Here is a 24674-nt window from a genome sequence, read left to right as displayed (position 1 = left end):
GGAAAGGAGACAACAGTGCGTTTAGATTCTTCTTTGTGTTCATAACACACTAACCTCTCATGAGGGGCGGGCTTTGTAAACAAGAGGTAACTTTTCCCACTTGATTTTGTGACTAGAGAATTTGGTTGCAAGACAGCTGGCAACTCTGGAGGGCCCAGTTCAGGGTGGGCGGCATTGGGTTGGGGGGGATGGAGGCTATCCCTGGTCCTGTCTTTGAACAGGTGGCCTTGCCCTTGGAACCATGGGAGGGGCTCTTCAGTTAACAGGTCTTTTGTGAAAGGACCCAAGGGCATAGCTCCCACGGACCTCCCAAGGACTGGGCAGTCTGGCTTGATGGCCTGCATGGATAGTGTGTGTCACACGCGGCCTCCGAGGGATCTGTTAGGCAGGGCTTCATGTTATGGCTCCCCCTGTTCCCTGGTCACCTGTGGCCAGGGTCACAGGAAACGTTAGAGCTCCGGCTTTCCTCCTGGGAATCCAAGCCTGCTGGCCCACTCCTTCCTCTCCGGCTTACGTAGGCCTTCTCCTCCTATGCAGACACTGGCCCTCAAGGCGGGAGATTGTTGGTTGACTTTTTTTTTTTTTTTTTTTAAAGATTTTACTTATTTGAGAGAGCGAGCCAGAGAGAGAGCGAGCAAGCACGCGAGGCAGTAGGGTAGAGAGAGAAGCAGGCTTCCCGCTGATGGAGGACCGTAGGATCATGACCTGAGCAGAAGGCCGACGCATCACCGAATGAGCCACCCAGGCTCCCCACCCTTAGTCGACTTTCTTCACACCAGTAGTAAACTTGTCACAGTGAACAGTGACCTGGGACAGGGCCTGAGCTGGAGGGCGTGTGAAAGCGACCCTCCGCATTAGACTCCGCAGCTCCTTACTCCTCCAGCTAGTGCTCCCTGCCGCTCTGTCAAACACGAAAGAATATGCCCAGAGCTTATGGTTTCCTCTTTGCTGGAGTGTTTCCATCTCAGTCTGGAGCCCTAAGGACTCCCATGCAGATCGTGTACCTGGTGGCTGGCAGTGATAGACCCCAGAATTCCCACTGATGAGTAATAGACAGCAGCCTTATTAGGAGATCTGAAGGCCTTTTATGTTGTATGTCACTTTGTATCCTATTTACATATATGATTTGCTTTTGCATGGGCTATTTCTACATCAACTTTTCATTCCCTTATGGGAATTGGGGGGTGGGGAGCCACTTCTCAAGAGTTATTATAGGAAAACCAGCACCTTCTCATCCTTCTATACGACCTTTTATATGAATTTGTGAGAGCTGGTTATCGTTCAGTTCTCTTATCTGGAGAAGCCCATCTTTTCTGCTCCCTTTCTCTGCTCATTTACTGCCACAGTCTGTCGTACCCGGCGGCTTCTTAGAGAAATAAAGAATCAGTAGGAGCTGATTGGAATTTTTCAAATGCATAGAAACAGCAGGACATGTTAAGCCATGATTGGGTGTGCTGGTCCTTGGCAGTGGCTTGTGTCAGACAAGGGTGTGTGTGTGTGTTTCCTCCCCTTCCCGATTATTGCCCTCTGATTACCCCCACCCCACCCCAGAAATGGTTTCCTATCAAAATGTTGAGGGCGAAAGGGGTAGGCTAGTTAGCACTTCCAAGTAACTGGTTTACCACCACAGCTCACTGGCATCGATTAAAATGCAAATCCTCTCACTCAGTAGGTAGAATGGGGCTTTGATGTATCCTCTTGTTGGGTGGTGGTTGGAGTGGGGAGAATCAACAGCTGATTTAGTAATGAGGTCTCATCAACAGACATTGCTTCATTTCTGTGCTCCGAGGCAGTTTTGTGGAGCGCTGAATTTTGGGAAATAAAACCAGGGCACCTCGAAGAAGCAGCTCGCTTCACCCAACAGTCAGGCCTGCGTGGTGTGGAGAAAATTGCTCAGGCAAAGAAGGCTTCTCTCCATTTGCAGGGTCCTTTTGCTTGCGTGTGTGTGAGCTACGATGAAAGCTCTTGCTCTGAGTGAGAATATGGGCTCTCTAATGAAAGGTCGCAGCAGAGACATTCTGAGGGCCGAAGCTCTTTGGGGAAAGATTTCCCACTACACGTTCTCAGCTGCCGTTCTCCTTTAGCAACCAAATTCCGTAGCCACGCATTTTCAGCTAACTTAAGACCGTTTCAGGACCAGGAATTCCAAAGAAGAATGGATGTTGTGTAGCGTTTGGTGTCAAGAAATCAGACCGGGCGAGTTGTAAAAATTCTCCAAACCTGAGAGAAGATTTTTGGTTTTGGCCATGCTGTCTAATACTGTAGTCATTAGCTGTCCCAGCACTTAAAACATAGCCTCTTCAAATTGAGATGGGCTCTAAGGATAGCATGTATATTGGATTTTGAAGAATTAGTAAGAAAAAGGGATGTAAAATGACTCATACGTAATTGTTTAATACTGATTCTGTGTGGAAATAAAAGATACTAAAATTAATTTCATCTTTTTTTACTTTTTAAAATTGTGCCTTCCTTTCAGTTGCGGACACCAGACAGGGTGTCATTATTCTCCTGTGTAGGATTCCTTTTTCGCACTAGAGGGAGCTGCGTTCCAGTTTCAGGAAGTCTGCTGCTTTCGCATGTAAATTTCACTGCTTCTGAACCTACTCTTTTAAAAAAGAAGCAAAAAACAAAAACAAAACCACCCAAACACGTTTCTGCCACGTTTCAGTTCTGCACAATTCTGATGTTTCTGGAGGTTGTGGCTCTTCCCTGGAACTTGAGTCTGTGCACCGTTGAGCACACAATGTGACCTGCGCGCCGCTGTAACAGAAAGAACCAGAGCCCGGCTGTAATCCCACACCTCCACAGCGCCCCCTGCACCCTGTGGGATGCAGTGGGACTCTGCCCTGGAGCTGGTGCATGTGGTGCCCCGCGCTGGTGCTCACCACCCCACCCTTTCCTGTTGTTCCAGGGCAGTGTTGCCCGTGGTTGGATGCTGGGGCTCCTCTAGTGTGTGACTCTGTCCCTGGATCCCGCTGTGAAACCAGCATCCTTTAATGACTACACATTCTCCTGGCTTTCCCGCCATCTTTCTGGGAAGTTCCTTTTTGTTTCTTCTGTGGTTTTTTTAGGTTTGTTGGTCTGATAAGGATTGGTTTTGCCTTGTTTGTGCACCCTGTGCCTTTTAGGGTGAGCTCAGACATTCTGGTGGCTGCATCGCTACCCTTATGCGGAAGATGCCCCAGGCTTCTTCTCCAGTTCAGTGTACTCTTTTGAGCTCCATCCATTCCCCTTGGGCTGGTCAGGGGACATTGCACAGGCACTTCAGCACTCCTCCTTCCTTACTTGGCGTTGCATCAGCACTGTTGCAATTTATCATTATTGGTTCGTCTCACTTCCCTGGGGTATCAGGAGTCCCAGGCAAAGGTCATGCCAATCTTGTTTTGTTTCATTTCTGGTATATCACAGTGTGTGCCTGGTTATCGCACACCCTCAGCAAGTATTTGAATGAATATTTTTTTAATACTTTTAGTTTTAAACCAATTGTATACTTATTACTATTATAGGATTTCATTTTATAATGTCGTTAGCATTATGTGCATATCATGGGGCTATGATCACTGTCATTTTGTGGTGTGATCTGTTTAGAATAATTTTTCACCAGCTATAGAGGTGAGGTATTTGCACTAATTCCACCTTTGGTTCCTGGTGCTGGAAGCTTTGTGTCTTGATCCCTCTCCATTTGTAACCTTTATTACAAGTTGAAGGGGACGTTTCCATCAGCCCCACTCTATATTTCCAGGAACTTCGGTCACAGGAAACTAGAGCAGAAGGTCAAGGAGTCTGACATGTCTCCATGTTTGTAGCTCAGTCCACAGACAGCTTTTCCAGAACATATTCCAATTTCTCTTAGTGCCTCTCCTTTTAAACCAACCCAGTTTTAAATAAAACTGACTAATGAAACACTGTTTTTCTTGTCAGAACATGAAGAGGAGCTGGACCGGCAGTTTGCCCTGGAGATTGGCACTTTATTTGGAGGATTAAAGAAGGTACTCAGTGGATAAATGTTAAAGCTTCTCAGTTTTCAAACCTGGTTTCAATATTTCATATTACTATTGTATTTGGCTAGTGATGAGCTGTGTATTTATTTTTCTAAGCAATTTTGATAGATTTTTATTTATTTTAATTTTAATTTTTTTATTTTGATAGATTTTTAAAGTGATATCAGAACATTGCTTTTTACTGTTTTCGCTCTAAGTATGTGTTGTGCCAGAAGTATTTTAAGTTCAATCAGTGTTTGTGGGCTGGCTTGGGACATAAAATAATGCTTTCGTTCCAAGTTTCAAACATGCAACTTACAAATCATTCGTTTACTATCTGGGCACTGCCTATGCTGATATTTTTCTACTGTGAGAGTTGCTGGTCTTGCTTAGAATTGCAGCAAATTTACTTCAATTTCCATTTTGACGTTCTAGGGTAAACTGTCGCATCTTTCCAGCTCTGGCTCTGTGTGGAGCCACTGTATTAGACGGAAGGCCCATGATCGTGTGGGACTGGGAAGAACTCCTGCCCTGCAGTGGTGCCATTCCCGGCTTTTGCTGTTCTGTCCACCAGAAGTTTCCCTGAGAAGTTGGATGCTATTGAGTTTTCATTCATTGCATCCATCTGTAAATATTTATGATTTAAATAAGCCTTTTTAGGATATTAGTAAGACTGTAAGGTGGATGCTATTGTGTCCACTTCAGAGATGAGGAAATCTGGGAAACTTCTGTCATGGTAGAATTTGAGATGTAGCAGGAGATAGCCCCTGTGAGTGTCTGAGATCTACTCTTCAGAATGTTTTACTGTTGGATCTCTTACAACAGGAAATAAAATGGTGATCTCTCTGTCTCTCTATCTCTCTTCCTCTCTCTTCCCTCTTATAGTTACAATTCAAGCATTTCAGACAATACTGAACTGTTTGCCAGAGACAAAAATAAACAAACCCATTTTAGACTAAGAGACTTCTAGCTCTTGAGAAGAGAAGCCATAAGAGACTTCTAGCTCTTGAGAAGAGAAGCCATTGCAAGGCAGGACAGGCAGCTGAACAGAGGGTCAGGCCCCAGCGAGTTCTGGAGCTGCTGCAGATTTCATTGTCAAGGGGCAGGCTCCGTCCTGCTGTGTGTGCTACTTCCAGACAAAGGGGCTTTGTCTTTGCTGACTTCCTAGCTCCTGTCACCACTCCTTCAAAGTCTAGCTGCTTGACTCCCTGCCAAGGCTGTAGATTCCTAGGGAAATGACCTTTGCTAAGCAAAGACCCCGCCTCTCCTCCACTCTTCATAACAGGGCATGGGGCTGGGGGTGTCAACATTCAGGACAATCCTGCCTTCATGGAAAAGTGCGTAAAGCACAGATACATGCCCTTGGAGCTCTACAGACTCAGTCCTTTCCATTCTGAAAAATCTCTGTCCATGCCTCTGTTTGTCTGCCCATCCATCCACCGATCTGGTGCTGTTGAGTACCTCTTGTCCTCATCTTTCTACATCTCATCCCTTGCAAATGGGGTGGGTAGTTTGGAATCTTAGAGTTTAGAGGGAAAATGAAGAGTCTTGGTGTATAGTCAGTAGGTGAGGGTAATTGATACTGTGTCCTTGATGAAGATCATAGAACAGACCCAGGCCAAGTGCAGCGCGAGGGAGTTCACAGATACCTGCTGAGAGTCTCATTTCAGCTGGTACAGAGGCCTGACAGGTTCTGGACACTCCTTGGTATATATTTCCTTTCTTCAAGGTTATGGGAGGTGGTAAGCAAATGCTATCCGGCTCTAAATTCTAATCAAAAGAACATACTTGGTGAGAGTAGAAATTGTGAACATTAGAAAGAAAGCTTTAATGTTCTCTGCCCAGTCCATGCCTTAAATGTTACAGTTGCTAAACTCAGGACTACTGACATTTTAGACCAGATAATTCTCTCTGTTGTCAGGGAGCTGTTCTGTACCTTGTAGGATGTAAATTTAGCAGCCCCCCGGGCTCTACCTAATGTGGGCCAGCAGCAACTCCCGACCCAAGTCACAACAATCAAAAATGTCTCCCGGCATCGACAGGTGTCTTTGAGAATAACTGGTCCAGGTCCGTGTTCAGGGGCTCTCCCCAAACAGCCTCTGCCATTTCTGACCTGCTGTTTCCTTTGCTCGGCCTGTGTCCTCTTCTGGATTTTTTTCTCTCCCCTTCCCTTTCTGGTCCATATTCCCTCTTTACGTCTGACCCAGTCACAGAAGCATTGCTTGGACCTCTGTGTTGGGTTTAGTGCTCATCATTCCTGACACTTCCCTGCCTCTCTCTTTATCCCCTTCCACACACACTACTTTTAATGAGTATGTTTCTGGACACAATAGTGAACCAGACAGACAAGATTCCTGTCCCACTGTCTTTTAATGGGGACAGATCGCAGGTAAGTAAACGAACAAACCTGACAGCTACAGGTCGAGCTAAGTGATATGAAGAGAATGGGGTGATGTGCTATTGTGCTTTGGATTGTCTCATGCCCTGTAATGAGAAATATGTTTTCCGGTTGTATTTTATATGATCCGTCCTCAGCTAGACTGAGTGCCACGAGGACAGGGCTGGGATTTAATCAATCTGGTATCTTTAGGGCCTAGAATAGAAGAGGTGAGTATTTGGTTGGAGGTAACTGTAGGAGAGAGTGAGTACCACTGTGCCAAGTTGTAACACTGGAGAAAAATACATCTGTACTACCTGCATCTAGAGAGATGTGTAGGTACACGGAGTGGGACGGTGTCTATAGTCAGAGCAGGGAGAGACCACCGTGGCACAGGCTTCCACAAACTGCTCCGGACCCCTGGGCTCCACAGAGTCATAGGATTTGGCAAGGTCACCAGTAGAGGAATTGTTCTGGAGGGGCTCTCCGTGATTGGGAAAGGGAAGGAGGTATCAGGGACATGTTGATCAAGGTGAAGCTTCGCTGGAGGGTAGGGAAGGGCATATGGGATGACCACAGCCCTCCAACTTTTGATGATGTTAGAGTGGAGGGTTATAGCCCACATCAGGAATGCCTTTGGGCCTGGTAATTTCTTTGGCATAAAGCCGACGGCACTTGCTGAGACGCCTGATGTGGTGCGGGGAGCTTGTGTGGGGCCCCCACTGATTGCTTCCATTCTGTATGCTGGGACCTTCGCACCCTCCTTGGCAGTGTCTGCTCTCCCTGGCTTGGAAGGGCCCCTTTCTGCGGCTCTGGTGGCTCCCTAGAGTGGGTGCGAGCTGGGAACCTGTGGGTGGCCAGGGGTGGGTTCTGCCCTGGTCCCTTTCCAGTTCTGACCGTTCTCTGTCTTGGTGTTTGGTGGTCCCCTTGTCTTTTTCCCATGTTAGTTTTTTTGGCTCGTGGTCCCAATCAGTAAAGGGAACTTTATTTCTTGTCTGCCTTGCTCGATGTGGTAAACTTGCTTCCAGACAGGGTCACAATCACATCGATACAAATGAAGCTCTATGTTGGGCTGTAGTGTTGTGAATTTTTTTCTCTTTTATTATTTCTGATACAAGGTAGTTGGCATAACGGAAAGAGCACGGGTTTGGGGGGTGCCTGGGTGGCTCAGTGGGTTAAAGCCTCTGCCTTCGGCTCGGGTCATGATCCCAGGGTCCTGGGATGGAGCCCTGCATCGGGCTCTCTGCTCAGCGGGGAGCCTGCTTCCTCCTCTCTCTGCCTGCCTCTCTGCCTACTTGTGATCTCTGTCTGTCAAATAAATAAATAATTTTAAAAATCTTAAAAAAAATTAAAAAAAAAAAAAGCACGGGTTTGGAGTTAGATGGACTTGAGTTCACAATGCAGTTTACTGGGTTTTGGAAACTACTTTACCTCCTCTGAGCCTCAGTTTTATTACCCGGAGCATGGGAAGGGGAGCCTGTGGGATGGAGATGCTGGATGGAGAGCACCCAGCCCGTGTGTGCCTGGGGCAGAACGGACGCCCAAGGTGTGTTTTTGTGGGGGTAATTCTGCTTTTCCCCCCGTGGAAAACATCCTTGTTTCAGAGCTAAGATTCACTGATTCCCCTTCTCTGGCAAGCAGGTAATATTCTACAGAGAAGCCTTTAAATCTAGATGGGGATTGCTACCGAAGGGAGCTCTCAAAAGCCTAATGTATTATGAAAAATTTTACATGTAATCAACTCCTCCTCCTTTCCTGAGGACACTCCCTCCTGCGGCAGATTCTGAAATGGGGGGATCTTTGTAGAAAAAGACATTCTTTCAGAAGTAGAATCAGAGAAGAATTTTCAGTGCCTGTCAGAACGATGAGGAAGACAAGATCAGAGAAGGGAAGCTTGATCACTTAAGTCTTTGAATGTGAAGAGAAAAGAGGTACTTTTCTAAAGTACAGACAATTTTCTAGCACTCAAGGTTTGCCTATACAGATTTTTAAGATTCAGCTCATTTTTAAATTGCTCCGTGTTTCAATACTTAAAAAAAAAAAAGCTCTGTTTGATTCACTGAATAAATATTCCTTGAGTGCCTGCTGTGTAAGAGGCCTCCAGGGGATGGGCTGGGTGCTGGGAGGCTGGGACATTCTGGGCCCAGTCTCTCTCCTCCCTGGGCTCTGAATTTGGGGGAAGCTGAGGATTGGACCTTGGGGCGGGTGACGCAGCCCTCTGTGGGACATGCAGAAGCTGCAGGGGCATGTGATTTGGACTCATGGCAATTCCAGCCGAGGTCTAGGGAGACCATGGGGAAAGGTGGGTGAAGAGCATAGCATGTTTTCGGACCTGGATGAGAAAGAGCGAGAACAGCTGGGCTGGGAGGCTAGGTGTGGTCGGGGGGATGGCACGAGATAGAGCCTGACCCCCAAGGCTTCTGGGCACCGCGTGTGGAGTCTGGACTTTATTCAGAAGGCTGTGAACAGTTACTGAAGGGAGTCAGGCCACTGTCGTTTCTTCTGGGGCCTCTTTCAGGACCCTCGTGATTTTCCTGCCTTGCCCACCCTGCACCTTCCCTTACCTAGTCTCTTCTGCACCCCTGTCCTACCAGATTCCAGATTTGTGCATCCCTGGAGTTCATGTCTCATAATGTTACTCAGAAGCCATTCGTGCTCCCCATTTCTTAGGGTATGAAGTGCAGACTCCCTAGCTGACATTCAGCCCCATCTGTCCGCTGACCCTACCTTGTGTCAGCACCTCAGATCCATGCGGTCACCCTTTGCTGCTAAGTAACATCCCCTGAAGGCGCCTTGATGTTTCCTGCACGTGACCGTTCCTGCAGACTGGTGTGCATGCCTGTCAGCTCGGGGAACAGCCCCCAGGGAACCTTCCCTGACTCCTCTCCCCTTGCTCCAACCTCTGGTTGGCATTAGTCTCTCTCTCCTATGAGTTCCTTTCCCAGGACTCTCTCAGGAACCTCTGTTCTCTAACAGTTCCCTGTCTGAGGTCTCAGAGGCCCTCTCCTCTCGGCCTCCCCTGCCGGACAGTTAGTTGGTGTCCAGTAGTGTTTGTTGGATCAGAGAGAACATGCCTGTCTCACTGGGGGCTTGTGGTAAAGGAACATGGTGCCTCAGCAACACTGGCTTTGTTGCATGTGTCTACATTCTGGCACGTTTAGAGGGTGTAGGCTTTGCCTCCTTTTCGTTAAGCCATAGCCCCTCTGAGAGGATTCCAGTGTTCTTATTATATCTCTGCCTCCCTCCGTGTGATGGGAGCAGATTAATAAGCAGTTTGGCTGTGCGTGAGAACTTTCAGCCATTCCCTATTAACAGAAAATTGGATTTTATGCAGCTTTGCCCCTTCGCAGAGGGGCTGCCCAGCAGAGGCTGATTCTTGTGCCCTCTGCCAGCCTCTCCAGGCAGAGAGAGTGTGGGCTGAAGAATCTCCATAGAAGGGCCAAGAGACTGCAGGCTGGTGATGGAAGGAAGGCTCCCGAGCACACGCTGGGCTTGATTCCCTCTTGTTAACATGAAGAACTCTTGCTCCTTGCCCATCAGTACACTCTTACCCAGTCTCATCCCTGCTGGATTTTCTTCTTGAGGTGTGGAAAGCTCTGCAGTGAGACAGGAGAAAAAGGATGTGGTAGTGCTTTCCTGTGGAGGAGGGAAATGGGTGTCATTCTCTGCCTTCTGGAAAAACAGGATCTGCAGTGCCAATGGGTACACATCAGATTGGCTTATTAGCTCTTTGCCATCGAGTCCCTGGCTCTGCCCTCCTCTCTCTTATATTTACTAGTTCATAGAAAATATTATTTCATTACAAAAGCACTGGAAAAAGCCGGGGGAAATAAGGTGAAGTTAGAACCAAGAGTTGAGGTCTGCAAAGTTAATAGATCATGTGCGTGTGCGTGTGTGTATATGAGAGGGAGGGAGAGAGAGTGGAGAGGGATGAGTAGAGAAGGGTGGGCGTTCCCCATGAATGCTAAGTGAGATCTTGTGGGGATATAGGTTTGGAGTGAGATGTTTCTCAGCCACATACCAGTGAGTTTACACGTGACTGTTGGCTCACCCACTGCTTTGTGGCCCAGACTGCTGGGTACCAAGTGCTGGGGGGTCAGGAAAGTAGCGGATGGTTTCTTTCCTCTGAGAATTCCAAGCTGACATAGATGATGCACTATGCCTTTAACAAAGGGGAGAAGCGTCAGTCAAGCCAAAGAGAATACCAGTTGTATACAACCAGGACACCTGGCCTTATTTGTGTGTCCTGCCTGGAAAATTGGCCCTGGCATTACATTTAACAGTGTTTCTGTGTATCGTGATCACTGAGCCGATGGAAGATCTGAGGGTGCTGTTCCTTCAATTCCGTGCTGGGACCCAAGGCCTCATGATATAGTCTCAGAGACACCACAGAAGATGCCAGCAATAGTATGCTTCAAACATCTCTGACCATTAAATAGTGCAGCAGAACTTCTTAAACTTAGGTCTTACATTAAAACAGCTGATATAGCCTTGTGAAAAGACAAGGCTTCAAAAAATTTGAAAAGGCTCAGAATTGCTTCTCTCCACGGAAATCTTTAGTAAAAGGCGAAAGATTTTTACGATCTGAAGAGAAACCAGAGCATGAGTTCAAAACTGCCCCATCTCAGTACTCCTATAACTGCAACTCCTAGTTTACTGATGGTGGCTTGTTATCCATGAGTGCTACTCCCTACTTAGTTTACACAGGAAATTCTGTAAGTAAACTTCTCATAGTCAGGAATGTCCAATTGGAAGAAATAGTCTTTTAAATTTGAGAAGATTGTATTCTAAGCAGGGTACTATGGGTATGCAAATGAGAACTTTGAGTCATCCACTTTCAGTCTTCAAATACCTTGAAGACTGAAAGGCTCCTTCTGGAGCCACCATTAGGGGGCGAAGCAGAAGTCTGTCTCTCTACCCTACCCTGGTTCAACCACGGAAATTCCAGTTTTATCCCTTCTGTATGTTGGGACTTGGAGTACAGTCCCATTCCTTTCCTTTGCTATCCCCTGGCCACCAACACAAGCAAGATACAGAACCACAAGAGCTCCTTCTTGCCGCTGCTTTCTAGACACACCTATCCAGCTCTCCCTGTCCCTAACCCTTGGAAGCCACTCCATGGTGTTCATCTCATAATTTTGTCATTTGGAGAATGTTATACAAATGGAATCATACAATATGTAACCTTTTGAGACTGGCTTTTTTTGTTTTTCTTCCCCACTCAGCATAATGCCCTTGAGATCTGCCCGATTGTGTTGTGTGTATCAGTAGTTCATTGCTTTTCATTGCAGGGTTAACGACACAGATGGACCACAGCCTGTTAGACCGTTCCATTGTTGAAGGGCATTTTGGTTGTTTCTAGTTTTTGGCTGTTAGGAATACATCTGATACGAATATCTGTTTACAGGTTTTTGTGTGGACAGAAGTTTTCATTTCTGAGGGATAAATACCCAGGAGTTTGATTCCTAGATTATATGATGAATGCATGTTTAATTTACGAAGAGCTGTCCAAACTTTTTTTTCAGAATGGTTCTGAGATCCTATTAGCAATGCACGAGATGCTTAGTTTGTCTGCATACTTGCCAGCATCTGGTATTATCAATACTCAGATTTTAGCTTTTCTGATAGATATGCAGTGGTATCTCCTGATTTAATTTACATTTCCCTGACAGTGATGTTGAACATCATTTCATACACTTATTGGTCATCTGAATATTCTCTTTTGTGAAATACTGTTCATGTCATTTGATAGTTTTCTCCCTGGATTTTTTTTAGTTTTTACTGTTAAGTTTAGAGAGTTCTTTGTATAGTCTAGTTATATAGTCCTTTGTCAGGTGATTTGCAAATTTTTTTTTGTCAGTAACTTTCTTTTCATCCTCCTAGGGTCTTTCAGAGAAAGTCAGTTTACTGATTATTTTTCCCCCTTATGGATTATGCTTTTGGTGTCATTTTTAAGAAGTCTTGGTCTGGTTTTATGGCCCAAGGATTTTTCATCCCCCCCACCCCAGACTTTCATAGTTTTGCATTTTACATCTAAGTCCATGATCCATTTTGATTTAACTTGTTTTAAAGATTTTATTTTTGGGGCGCCTCTGCCTTTGGCTCGGGTTGTGATCCCAGGGTCCTGGGATGGAGCCCCACATTGGGCTCCCTGCTTAGCAGGGAGCCTACTTCCTCTCTCTGCCTGCCTCTCTGCCTCCTTATGATCTCTGTCTGTCCAATAAATAAATAAAATCTTTTAAAAAAAAGATTTTTAAGTAATCTCTACACCTAATTTGGGGTTCGAATTTACAACCCTAAGATCAAGATCACACACTACCAAGTAAGTCAGCCGGTGCCCTGAGTTAATTTTTATATTACTTAGGTGAAGGTTTATTTATTTATTTTTTTTACTATGGATGTCCAGTTGGTACAGCACCATTTATTGAAAAGAATATTTTCCCTCAATTGAATTGTTTTTGTACCTTTGTCAAAAATCAGTTGGCCAGACTCATATGGCTCTATTTCTGGGTTCTCATTTCTGTTCCATAGATCTGTATATTGCTCTTTCCACAAATGCCATATTCTCTTGATTACGGCTAAGTAATTTTTCTAATTTTATTCTTTTTCAGATTCCTTTGCTTTTCCCTGTATGTTTTAGAAAAAACTTTTCTATATCTACAGAACATTTTGCTGGTATTTTGATAGGAATTCTATTAAATTGTTAGATCAATTTGGGGGAAATTGATGTTTTTTACTATGTTGAATCTTCTAGCTCACGAAGGCAGCAGATCTTTCTATTTACCTCTTTATTTATTTCATTAGTGTTTTGTAGTTTTTAGTATACAGATTTCATACACATTTTGATAGATTTATACCTAAGTATTCTATTTTATTTTTCTTAACACTTAAATTTATTTTTATTTTAAGTAAACCCTATGCCACGTGTGGGACTCAAAGATTAAGACTTGTTTTCTCTACCGAGTCAGCTAGGCACCCCTAAGTATTTATTTTTTTGAGCAATTATAAATGGTCTTACAGTTTTAATTTCAATTTCCACATGTTAACTGCTAGTATACAGAAATATAATTGACTATTATATTTTGATTTTGTATCCTATGATTTTTCTAGACTCATTTATTATAGGAAGTGTTTTTCCCCCCTTTTTTGATAGATTTGTTGAGATTTTTTACAAAGACAACCATGTCATCTGCAAATCAGGACAGTTTTATTTCTTCATTGTCAATCTGTATAACTTGCATTTTCTTATTTGTACTGTCTAGGATTCCCAGTATTATGTTGAATAAGAGTGATGAGAATGTACATCCTTGTCTTTTTCTTACTCTGAACCAGTCAGGCTTCACCGTTAAGTGTGAGGTTTCTGTATATTTTTTGTAGATGTTCTTTATCAGGTTGAGGATGTTCCTATCTCTATTTGTAGTTTTTTGAGAGTTTTTATGAATGAGTATTGAATTTGTGAGATAACTTTTCTGCATCAGTTGATATGATCAAGGCATTTTCTTTATTAAGAATATGTTAACATGGGGTGCCTAGGTGACTCAGTCGGTTAAGCATCTGCCTTGGGCTCAGATCCTGATCTCAGGGTCCTGAGACCTAGTGCCACATCGGGCTCCTTGCTCAGCAGGGAGCCTGCTTCCCCCACTACCTGCTGCTCCCTCTGCTTGTGTGTTCTCGCACTCTCTGACAAACAAATAAAATCCTAAAAAAAAAAAAAAAAATTAATATGGTGGGTTACTTTGATTAACTTCTCAATATCAAACCAGCCTTCTGTCCCTTGGATAAACTCACCTGGTTGAGGTGTATGATGTTTTCTTTACGTTGCCAGACTCCATTTGTTTAATATTCTGTTGAGAATTTTTGTGATTATGTTCATGAGGGATATTGGACTCTAGTAATCTCTCCCTCCCTCCCCTTCTCTCCTTTTCTGGTACTGTCCGATTTTGAACAGTTATATGTAGTCTTGAGTATTTTTAACTTCAGATTTCACCTGCTCACATTCGTGTTCACTTATAAAATGAATTAGTGTTTCCCTCTTAAAGAGAACGTCTTCGGGCGTCTCATAGAATTCTTCAGTGAAACTACTTGGGACTGGAGATTTCTTTTTAGGGAGTTTTAAGCTATGAATTCAATTTTTTTGGTTTTATTTATTTATTTATTTATTTTGTATTTTGTATTGAGTGAGTTCTGGTAGTTTGTGGAATTTTCAAGGAATTAGTCCATTTTATCTAAGTTGTCAAATTTATGTGTATAGAGTTGTTCATAGTATCCCTTATTAGCCTCACTAATGTTTGTGGAGCCTTATGATATTCTGTTTCATTCCTGTTATCTGTAATTTGGGTTGTGTTTTTTATTCTTCGTCCATTTGCTAGAGATTTGTGAACTTGAGTTTTACAAAGAACGGGCTTTTCGTTCCACTGATTTTTCTTTATTTTTCTGTTTCTTATCTATATTTACTTCTTTGTACTTGCTCTGAGTTTATTTTGCTCATTTTCTAGTGTCTTGAGGTGGTGCCTTAGAGTTTTGTGACATTGGCTCTTTCCAATGTACATACGTCGCGTTACAAATGTTTTTCCAGCTTTGCATTAGCTGCACCCTACATGTTTTATTCAGTTCTATTTTTTTATTTTCCTCAAGACTTCCTTTCTGACTCAGGTTATTTAGAAGTATGTTGCTTTACTTCTAAGTGTTTGGGGATTTTCCCATTATCTTTTTGGTACTGATTTCTCATTTAATGCCATTGTGGTCAGAGAATACACTCTGTATGATGAAATTCTTCTAAATTTGTTGTTTTATGGCTCAGGATATAATGTATCTTAGTGAATGTTCCATGGGTACTTAAAAAGAATGTGTGTTCTGATGCTGTAGGATGGAACGTTCTATAAATATTGATTAGATCCTGTTGGTTGGTGGTAAGCTTTCTTGTATCCTTGATTTTCTGACTAGCAGTTTTATCAACTCTTGAGAGAGAGGGGTGTTGAAGTCTTGTGGATATATCTGTTTCTCCTTTTCGGCTAGTTCTTCATGGATTTTACAGCTCTGTTTTTTGGTACATACACACTTAGGGTTGGCACATTTTCTTGTTGGATTGGCCCTTTTATCATAATTTAGTGATCCTGGTTTTCTTTCACCGGAAGTTTGCTTGGTCTGATATTAATATACTGGCTGCTGCTTTCTTTTGTTTGGTGTATCCTTTTCTGTCCTTTTACTTTCAGCCACCCATATTGTTACATTTGAAGTGAAATTTTTACAGATGGTGTAGATTTGGCTCATTTCCTAAAAAAAATTTTCTGCCATTTTCTTTTAATTGGTATATTTGATTTGATTTGGGTTCATTCAGCATCTTAACTCTGTAAGTTTATACCTTTTGTCAAATTTGTGAAATTTGTAACCATTATTTCTTATTTTTTTTTTCAGCCCTACATTTTCTCCCCCTTTCCTTCTAGGATTCCAGTGACATGAACATTATATTTTTTATAATTGTATCTCAGAACCCTGAGGCTCTGTTTATTTTCTCAGCCTATTTTTCTCTGTTATTCAGAATGTGTAATTTCTGTTGACCTATCTAATGTTTGATGTTTCTTTCCTGTGTCCTCTACCTCCACTGTGAATCCCATCTGTGAGTTATTTTACTTTGTTCATGTCATTCCTCAAATCCCGAGTTTTCTAGGCAGGCTGCTTTCTTCTTTCCATCTTTCAGAATCTTATGTTTGTCTTATAATTACATCCAGGTTTTTAGTCATTCTTCATGGGAGGGTTGGGGGGATTTGAGTTTATTACAGAAGGGTATGAAAAAAGATCCACGTGAACATCCAGATGGAGGAAGTGCATAGGTGAGGTCTGTGGGAAGGGGTGGGGGCTTCCATGACCTTTCCAGGAGCATCCCTCTCCCAGTTCCACCACGAGTTTACCAGTCTGGAAGTTCTGTGAAACTGGTACTTCTGGGATTTTTATGGAGGCTTTGTCACATAGGCAAGATCATTCACTTGATTTCTAGTCTGTCTCCCCTCTCTGGAATGGGGCACGGGGTGGAAAATTCCAAACCTCTAATCCTGGTTTGGTCTTTCTGGTGAGCAGCCCTCATCCAGGAGCCCAACAAGAGTCACCTTATTACAACAAAAGGTGCTCCCCTCACCCAGACAATTCCAAGGGAATTAGGAACCCTGTGTCAGGAACCAAGTATTAGAACAAAAAATTCTCCCAGTGCTCTTATCACAAGAAATTATAAGGGTTTTAGGAGCTCTGTGCAGGCACTGGGGGGAGAGGCCAATATATGTATTTTCTATTTCACAGGGTGGTCTCATTTTGAAAGCTTGGGCAGCTGATGTGCAAAGGGGACAGACGGAAAACGTGTGTGGGAGAACCCTTCACATACTCTGCTTGCTTTCCTGGTCTTTCAGGCCGTGTGTCAAATTCGAAAAGAAGAATGATATCTGGGGCTATGAAGACTTCCCCTCCTGTCCCCTGGATATATGACAAAAATGTTTTTCTTTTTTCTCCTTTATCACTCATATCTTCTTAATTGGCCTTCTGCCTTGGGGGGTGTTAACATTTGGGGATTCTACCCAGAGTTCATTTGTTCATGTTTGCCCACTGCAGAGATGTTGTATAGTAACTAGTTGTTGTTGTTTTTAATGTGTGCAAACTTTCCCAAGCAGAAGGCAAATCCTCTGAGTAGGAGGGCCATGTTAGGGGCCAGTGCCCCCAAGGGGTGGGGTGGGGGCGATTTTTTTTTTCCCATGTTATTGTGACTCACTTTGTCTTTTTGGTATTCAGGAGAAGTGACAATAATGGGATGTGTGATTTATTAGCAGAGTTTATAGCTAGGAAATCTTATGTAAATCATTTACTCTCTAGCCATCCTATTCTATTACTTTTTTTTTTTTTTTTGGTCATGATCTCTAACTTATTTATCGCCTTATTACTGGTTTACAACTCGTTTCTCCATATACCTTATAGAAAATAATAGTTTTTCCAGTTGAGAAGTGTGGGGAAAAGAATATAGTTTTTGTGCCGTTGGCTTTATACGAAAATGTAATATTTACTTTTAAAAATTTGATTCTCTTTGTTAGCTTCAGGAAGAAAAGGAGAAATCTAGACAAGGCAGCGAGGCAGAATCTATACATGTTTGATCAAGTATATGCATAAGTTTTGAATACTCTGGAGCAACTCCTAGGAAGTAGATAAGGAAAGGGTTAGCCAGGAAATGTTACTGGATTTACATTGTTGTTAGAGTTGAAGAGGTTCGAAGAATTTAGGTCTTTTGATTTTACTAAGTCATCTTGAGAGATGTTTTCTTTTCTTCCGTGGAACACCTCCCTGCTCCCATCATACCTTGGGAAGATTTATGAGGCTTAGATCATGAGGACTTCCCAGTTGAGAGACTGGGAAGGATGGAGTGTAGAACAGTTGTGGCCTGTGCTGGCCCTGTTGATGGCATCCCCACCCTTGTGAGCATCTTCTTGACCTGTGCAAGCCGGCAGAAACATTTAAGCAGATACTTTATTGATAGAAAAAAAAAAAAAGCCTTGTAGTGAAAACATTTTATCTCTTTAAAATTTTTTCTTTAGTAGCCTCCACACCCAACACGGGGCTTAAACTTACAACCCTGAGGTCAAGAGTCTGATGTTCTACCTACTAAGCCAGCCAGGTGCCCCCAAAATGTTTTATCTTTGAGGAACTGTTGGTTAGGGGAAGAGTTTTGTCTCTGGAAATTATGAGCAGTAAAATAATTGAGTTCAAATTATTTTAGACATAGCAAAGCATCTGTTGGAAGATAAAACTATTCCAATAATTGCTAAATGAATCATTAGCCTGAGTTCATTCAGAGAGCAGTGCTTCTTTTGTGCAGGATTCTTACAAATTAGTTCTCTCTCTCTCTCTCTTTTTCTTTTCTCCTCTGGAGATATATAAGCTATTATGGTGAGCTTGCTGCCTTTGAACATGCAGGAAAACATTTCTCGATTCCAGTATCTTACAAAGATTTTCTCTGTTCAGAGAGAACTTTTGCTCAATGTGCTGAGTTCTTAAGTATGGTCTCGAAGTAAGTAATCTGAACATAATGCTATTTAGGAAATAGATACACAAAAGTGTCCTGTATTTCTGTAATATTTCCTTTTTCAAAGAATGCTGGATGTGAGGGTAAGGAAAACAGTAATATGCAGCATATTCCACTCTCTGTTGTTTTCTCTATCTCAGGAAAGAGTTTTGGTAATGAAAAATACAGATTGGTGAGCAAGGTAGATCATTTTCTGTTTGCACTTGTGAATGTGACACACTCACGCCTTCCTTATTTAGTTCTAGAACCTCCTTGGACTGACCTGCTGGTGTCTTGCTTCATTTTATTTTCCTCCACTGAACAGACTTATTTCAGAATAGTGCTCTTCAAAGCAAATTATTTTTGTAGTAGGTTCTGTTATACAGCGGGAGCTGGATTGCAATCAGAAGAAAAATTCCCTCCAAAGTATGTTGATCAAGATTCCATTGCAGACCATAAAATCCACACTAGTCAGTTTAAGCAGAAAGGAATTTATAGCAGGGGTGTAAGGAGATTTTAGAGTAGTCGAAAGGACTGTAGGGACAGGCATGAAGTGAACTTCCAGGCACCAGCCCCAGAGCAAAACTGTGGCTGGTGCACAGGTCCCAGCTTGAGTAGATAGTACTGTGGTGCGCTAGCCGAAACTGCCACACAGGGCCGCTGGCACTGGCGCACCTCTGGACCGACTGGACCCTGGAGCGTCCACTGATGCTGCAGCAGGACACAGGGGCCTCTGCCACTGTTCTTTCAGGAGAGCCTCACAGCCTTGACATCTTTATGTTCTTACACCTTCAGAGTCTGTGTATTTGTTCATCAAAAGTTGGGGTGCATGCAGATATGCTAGCTAGCTGCAGGGAATTCTGGGAAATATAGGTTTTTGTTTTTGTGTTTTTTGTTTTTTGTTGTTTTTTTTTTTTTGCCTTGTGACTTCTAATATTTAGGAAGTCACACTAGAAAAGGATTGGAAAAGTGTTGATTGAGCCAGTGGGCAGAATCTGCCATACAGAGCCAATATTTTATTTTGAGGAGAAGGTTAGTTAGGATGGTTGTTTTCCCATGGCATATTTTATTTTATTTTATTTTCTTATTTTAGAGAGAGTGTGCACGCACGTGAGGCGTGAACCCGGTGGGGAGACACAGAGGGGGAGGGAGAGAGAAACTCTGAGCAGATTCCATACTGAGTGCGGAGCATAATGTGGGCTCTATCTCATGACCCTGAAGGATCACCGCCCTGAGATCGTGCCCTGAGCCAAACCCAGGACTTGGACACTTAACCGACTGTGCCACCAGGCGCCCCTCCCACGGCATTTTAGATGTTGCAGCTTTTCTGAATGTTCATGGTTCCCTTTTGTTAGCCATGAATTCACTCCTTTCAGCCCACTTTCTAGAATCCTTCTTTTCTTTCCTTTTGACTGGGTTAGGGGGATCTTGAGCACGTCAACTGTCTCAGATTTTACCTATGAGTATCTATCTGTTTCAGGATATGAACTTAAAAACTCTTGAATTTTTGTTTCTGGGGCTATCAGAGTACAATAGTTTATTGTTTATGTATTATCAAATACATAGTACAAATCACTCTATGGGAATCCCCACCCAACCTCCCTTCAAGGTTCCAGAGAAGTACAGAAATTGTCAGATTTAACTCTATTGAGTCAAGCAGTTGAACATTCTAGCTGAAAATTCTGGAGCTGGATGGTGGTTACAGTTGTATTACAGTGTCAATGGACTGAATGCTGAGCTGTACCTTAAAATTTACCATCTTAACCATTTTTATGCTCTATGTATTTAGCACAGAAATCCGGACTTTGCAGCCTAGGACCTAGGACTTTAAAATCAGGCTTTGTCATATGTTGGCTGTTGGACCAGGGGCATGATATTTAGCCTCTCTGAGGATAGTTGACTTATCTTTCTATGGGTGGTATCCTACTACATACTAAATATACTGTAGTACTTCCCCCCCCAATCTGGGAAAGAGGGCAGGCTGGGTGAGTGGTGGACTTTCTGGAACAGAGCAGGCAGACAGGGTGGAGGCCAGGAGTGCTCACACAGGGGGGTGATGGGAGATCAACCCCTTTCCTAAAGGGTGGGCATTTGGTCAGAACTCAGTCTGTGGGCAGGTGACTAGCTCTCTACTAGGGCTTCTTTCCTTCAGTCTGGAAAATAACTTTTTTGAGGGTTATTCTCTGAAAGGAATCTTAGACATCATGCTAGACCATCCCTTCATTTACCTTCAAGAAGGCTCAGGTCCAGATAGCCAAGGGACTTACCCAGATTTGTGCAGGAGCTGAAGTGTGATGAGAACTTAGGATGCCTGACTGCTCTCCCCGACCATTTTTCCCCCCCACCATTTTTTAAGGCGTGCTGAATTTTGGGCATTTGTGGTACAAATTTGTTAAGTCAAGAATATACTCTCAAGAACTTGCCATTTCTTCTCCCTGGAGAGAAAACCCATGAACCAACTATAATAAAAAGCACTAGAATAAGATCTGCTATGATAAAGGGGCGGGAACTGAGATGTGAATGACAGAAGGGGGTGCAGTGAGGTCCACCTGGAAGAGGGGAAAAGACATCACACTGAGCCAACGTCTCTGTGGTTATGGTGGCATTAAGGAAGCACCCTCTTAGTTAGGGACCATTTAGTCAGATAGTGGGGTACATGTCTGTGCATGTGTGTGTGTGCATCTGTCTGTCTGGGTGGGGCTCTCCTGCTCCACAGGTAGAATCAGCACAAGTAGAAACATCTTGGAAAAGGACTTCCTCTGTGGTAACAGGCCTGTGTTTGAAATTCTCCCCCCCGCCCACTAATTTTGAGCAGATAATTTGCCTATTCTGACCTCCTATTAAGTCATCTATAATATAGTTTAAAAACAAAATGACTGGAAGGGTTGTTGGGAGGTTATCATTAGAAAACACATATGCAGGGGCACCTGGGTGGCTCAGTGGGTTAAAGCCTCTGCCTTTGGCTCGGGTCATGATCCCAGGGTCCTGGGATTGAGCCCCACATCGGGCTCTCTGCTCGGCAGGGAGCCTGCTTCCTTCCTCTCTCTCTGCCTGCCTTTCTGCCTGCTTATGATCTCTGTCTGTCAAATAAATAAATAAAATTTTTTAAAAAAGAGAAAAAGAAAACACATATGCAGAATATTAGTGATTTATGTGAGAGGGAAAGATCTCATTTATACAAATATATGTGGTTGAATCACATCACTGTGACTGACCTCTCTTGCCTTGCAGATTTTCAATGTCTTGATGGTAGGGGGTTGGTGTTGGTTCTACGAGTTCTCCAAGGCGAGGAATCCGTGTAGGGTTTCCCACAGTGCCTAGGATAGAACTCTCCTCTCCATACGGAAAAGAGGCATTTAAGAATACCAGACTTGGTGGGTGCCTGGGTGGCTCAGTGGATTAAGCCGCTGCCTTTGGCTCAGGTCATGATCTCAGGGTCCTGGGATCGAGCCCTGCATTGGGCTCTCTGCTCAGCAGGGAGCCTGCTTCCTCCTCTCTCTCTCTCTCTCTCTCTCTCTCTGCCTGCCTCTCTGCCTACTTGTGATCTCTCTCTGTCAAATAAATAAATAAAATCTTTAAAAAAAAAAAAAAAAGAATACCAGACCTGGGCCCTCCTTTCTTTTGAACTGTCATGTGGTTTAGACTTCTCAATCTTGCCTGGCTGCAGATTGAAAGCATCAGAATGAATAACTGTGTGTGTTAACTTATTCATCTAAAAAATTCTTGAATCTAGTTGCTCAGGGCTTTCCATAGTATGCAAGATGATGGTTGTTCAGTTTGTAAAGATTAGGTGTCCACTTTAAGATTTTTTTTTCCTCAGATTTTATTTATTTGACAGAGAGAAAGTACAAGCAGGGGAAGGAGCAGGAAGAGGGAGAAGTAGGCTCTCTCTGAGCGGAGGACCTGATGTGGGGCTCTATCCCAGGACTCTGGAATCATGACCTGAGCCGAAGGGAGACTCTTAACCAACTGAGCCCCTGAGGTCCCCCAGGTCCACTTTAGTGTGTCTTTGCCTGAGAATCATATGAGGTGGGGTGACCTGTTATGGATCCTCTGAGGTGATGAGCATTCAGCTGTACGGAGGTGTAATCAGTGTTAGATCTTTGCTACTTGACATGTGGCCCCAAGGCCAGGAAGCCTCATCACCTGAGAGCTTGTTGGACATCTGGAATCCCAGTCCCAGAGATAAGAACCTGGGCCAGAATTTGCATTTTAGCCATGTGTGGATGATTTGTGTGCACACTGAAGATTGAGAAGCACTTACACAGAACATGGGGTGTGGATGACCGTCCCTGGGAGTTCAGTCTCCCCTTTCTCTGTGGAGCTGTCCTGGTTCTGTCTGGCTAGAATGTATCCACAGTCTATGTCTGACTCACTTCAAGAACTGAAGAATAGTTTCAAATTGACTAAGAATTGCAGGGTCAAGAAAGGAACTGGGGAAGGAACAAAATATGGAAAAATTATTCTTGATTTGAGTCTCTAACATTTGCCTTGAATTGTATGATTGAACTCAGTGTCTGTAAAGCTGTTGCCTATAAAAGCAGGCCAGTCAACATTTTTCTTACCCAAATCATTAACCACTAGTTATTGGCCATCTTGTTCTGTTCTTGGCTCAGCTTTTCTGTCCAGTTATTTCCTGTAGGTAAATATTTTAAATGGAGAAGGACAGACATGAGGGATATATTTTTATTTCTTTTAAATGGATATTTTCTGAAAAGGAATTAATGATGAAAGCCTGTATAATTTTGTTGATGGGGTTTAACCAGCACAGGGTGTTCAGGAATCCTGGGCCTTCTGGTGGAACATAAAGGTCTTTTTGGTTTCTTATCTTTTATAAGTTATCATTTTTCTGCTAAATAATTAAGGTTGGAAAAGTTTGGAAGCATAGGTAAGCCTGGGGTTCTGAATTTTAAGTGTAATTCTGAGTTAAGAACATTGTATTTAAAAAGGTAAAATATTGGAATATTTTTTGAAGGGGAATGAAAAAAAAATCAACCTTGGCTTTTAGTGTTTTTACCTTTATCCTTGTTACAAAAATGGCATTTTCTAGTATGAAATCATTTTCTAGTATGACATCATCATGTGACCTTTGAGCTTGTTTGCCTTTGTTTAGTTAGTTTACTCTCTGCTAGTCTGAAATTGGGGTCAAGACCCAGGTTAAAAGTTTGAGTTCCCTGCTCTGCAGCTACCTGGCTGTGAGGCATGGGCATGTCCTGGGCTCTGATGTCATCATCTCTGAGTGGAAGGAACTGGACTAGATCCATGATTTTGATGGGAATGGGGCTCTATGAGCAGGTCGTGGGTGTATCAGGATCTGGAGTGTGGAGAACATGTGTGATTTAATAACATAAAATAACATAAAATACATAATAACATAAAGTAACAAAATAAAATAACATAAAAATAATGTAAAATAAAAAAATGACAAAAATAAAAATAAAAAATAACATAAATATAAAATTTAATAACATAAAATAACAAAAAATTTAATAACATAAAATAATAACATAAAAAAGTATTTATTTGGAAAATGGAAAAAAAATGCAAACAAGTGGCACCATAGAAAGCATGATACAGTCTTGCTGGCTAACACAGAATGGGAAGTATGTAAAACTAGCAGTGCCGGTAACAGTTTTTAGTGAGTGTAGCATGCTAGTAACTGTTTTAAACTTTTGGTATATGTATGTATATGTGTGTGTGTGTGTGTGTGTGTGTGTGTGTGTGTATTCTCATTTAAACTTCACAAACCCTGGGGTGCCTGGGTGACTCCGTCAGTTAAGTATCCAACTCTTGATTTTGGCTCAGGTCATGATCTCATGGAGCCTGCTTGAGATTCTCTCTCTCCCTCTGCGCCCACACCCCATGCTCTCTCTCTCTTTGTTAAATAAATAAGTAAACCTTGAAAAAAGAAACAAAAATCCCTCATAAACCCCTAGAAGATCAGTAATGTTATCCTATGAGCCTATAGAATAGAAAGGTAAAGCATCTCGTTCAAGATCATTATAACCAGTATATGGGTAGATCTGGGTTCTAAATCAAAACAAGTTTGTGGGGCACTTGAGTGGCTCAGTGGGTTAAGTCTGCCTTCGGCTCAGGTCATGGTCTCAGGGTCCTGGGATCAAGCCCCACATCGGGCTCTCTGCTTAGTGGGGAGCCTGCTTCCCCCCCCCACTGCCTGCTGCTCTGCCTACTTGTGATCGCTCTCTCTCTCTCTCTGTGTCAAACAAATAAATAAAATCTTAAAAAAAAAAAAAGTTTGCAATGTTGGCTGCTAGGTTTCCTA

At 43.0% G+C, this 24674-nt stretch overlaps 1 protein-coding gene and 1 non-coding gene across 3 annotated transcripts in view; one reads left to right on the top strand and one right to left on the bottom strand.

Moving 5' to 3' along the window:
• HHAT (hedgehog acyltransferase) overlaps positions 1 to 24674 on the top strand; it is a 346612-nt gene that overhangs the window by 41132 nt on the left and 280806 nt on the right. For both annotated transcript variants that reach the window (XM_044267471.1, XM_044267470.1), the window contains exon 3: positions 3922 to 3989. In XM_044267471.1, coding sequence (XP_044123406.1) covers positions 3922 to 3989 — 68 coding nt within the window. The remainder of the gene's footprint in view (positions 1 to 3921; positions 3990 to 24674) is intronic.
• LOC122918906 lies at positions 10845 to 10961 on the bottom strand. The gene has a single exon (XR_006386693.1). It is a non-coding gene; the product is annotated as a U5 spliceosomal RNA (small nuclear RNA).

Source organism: Neovison vison, chromosome 10, assembly GCF_020171115.1.
Source record: "Neovison vison isolate M4711 chromosome 10, ASM_NN_V1, whole genome shotgun sequence".
Classification (NCBI taxonomy): domain Eukaryota; kingdom Metazoa; phylum Chordata; class Mammalia; order Carnivora; family Mustelidae; genus Neogale; species Neogale vison.
This window is presented reverse-complemented; position numbering and strand designations above follow the sequence as displayed.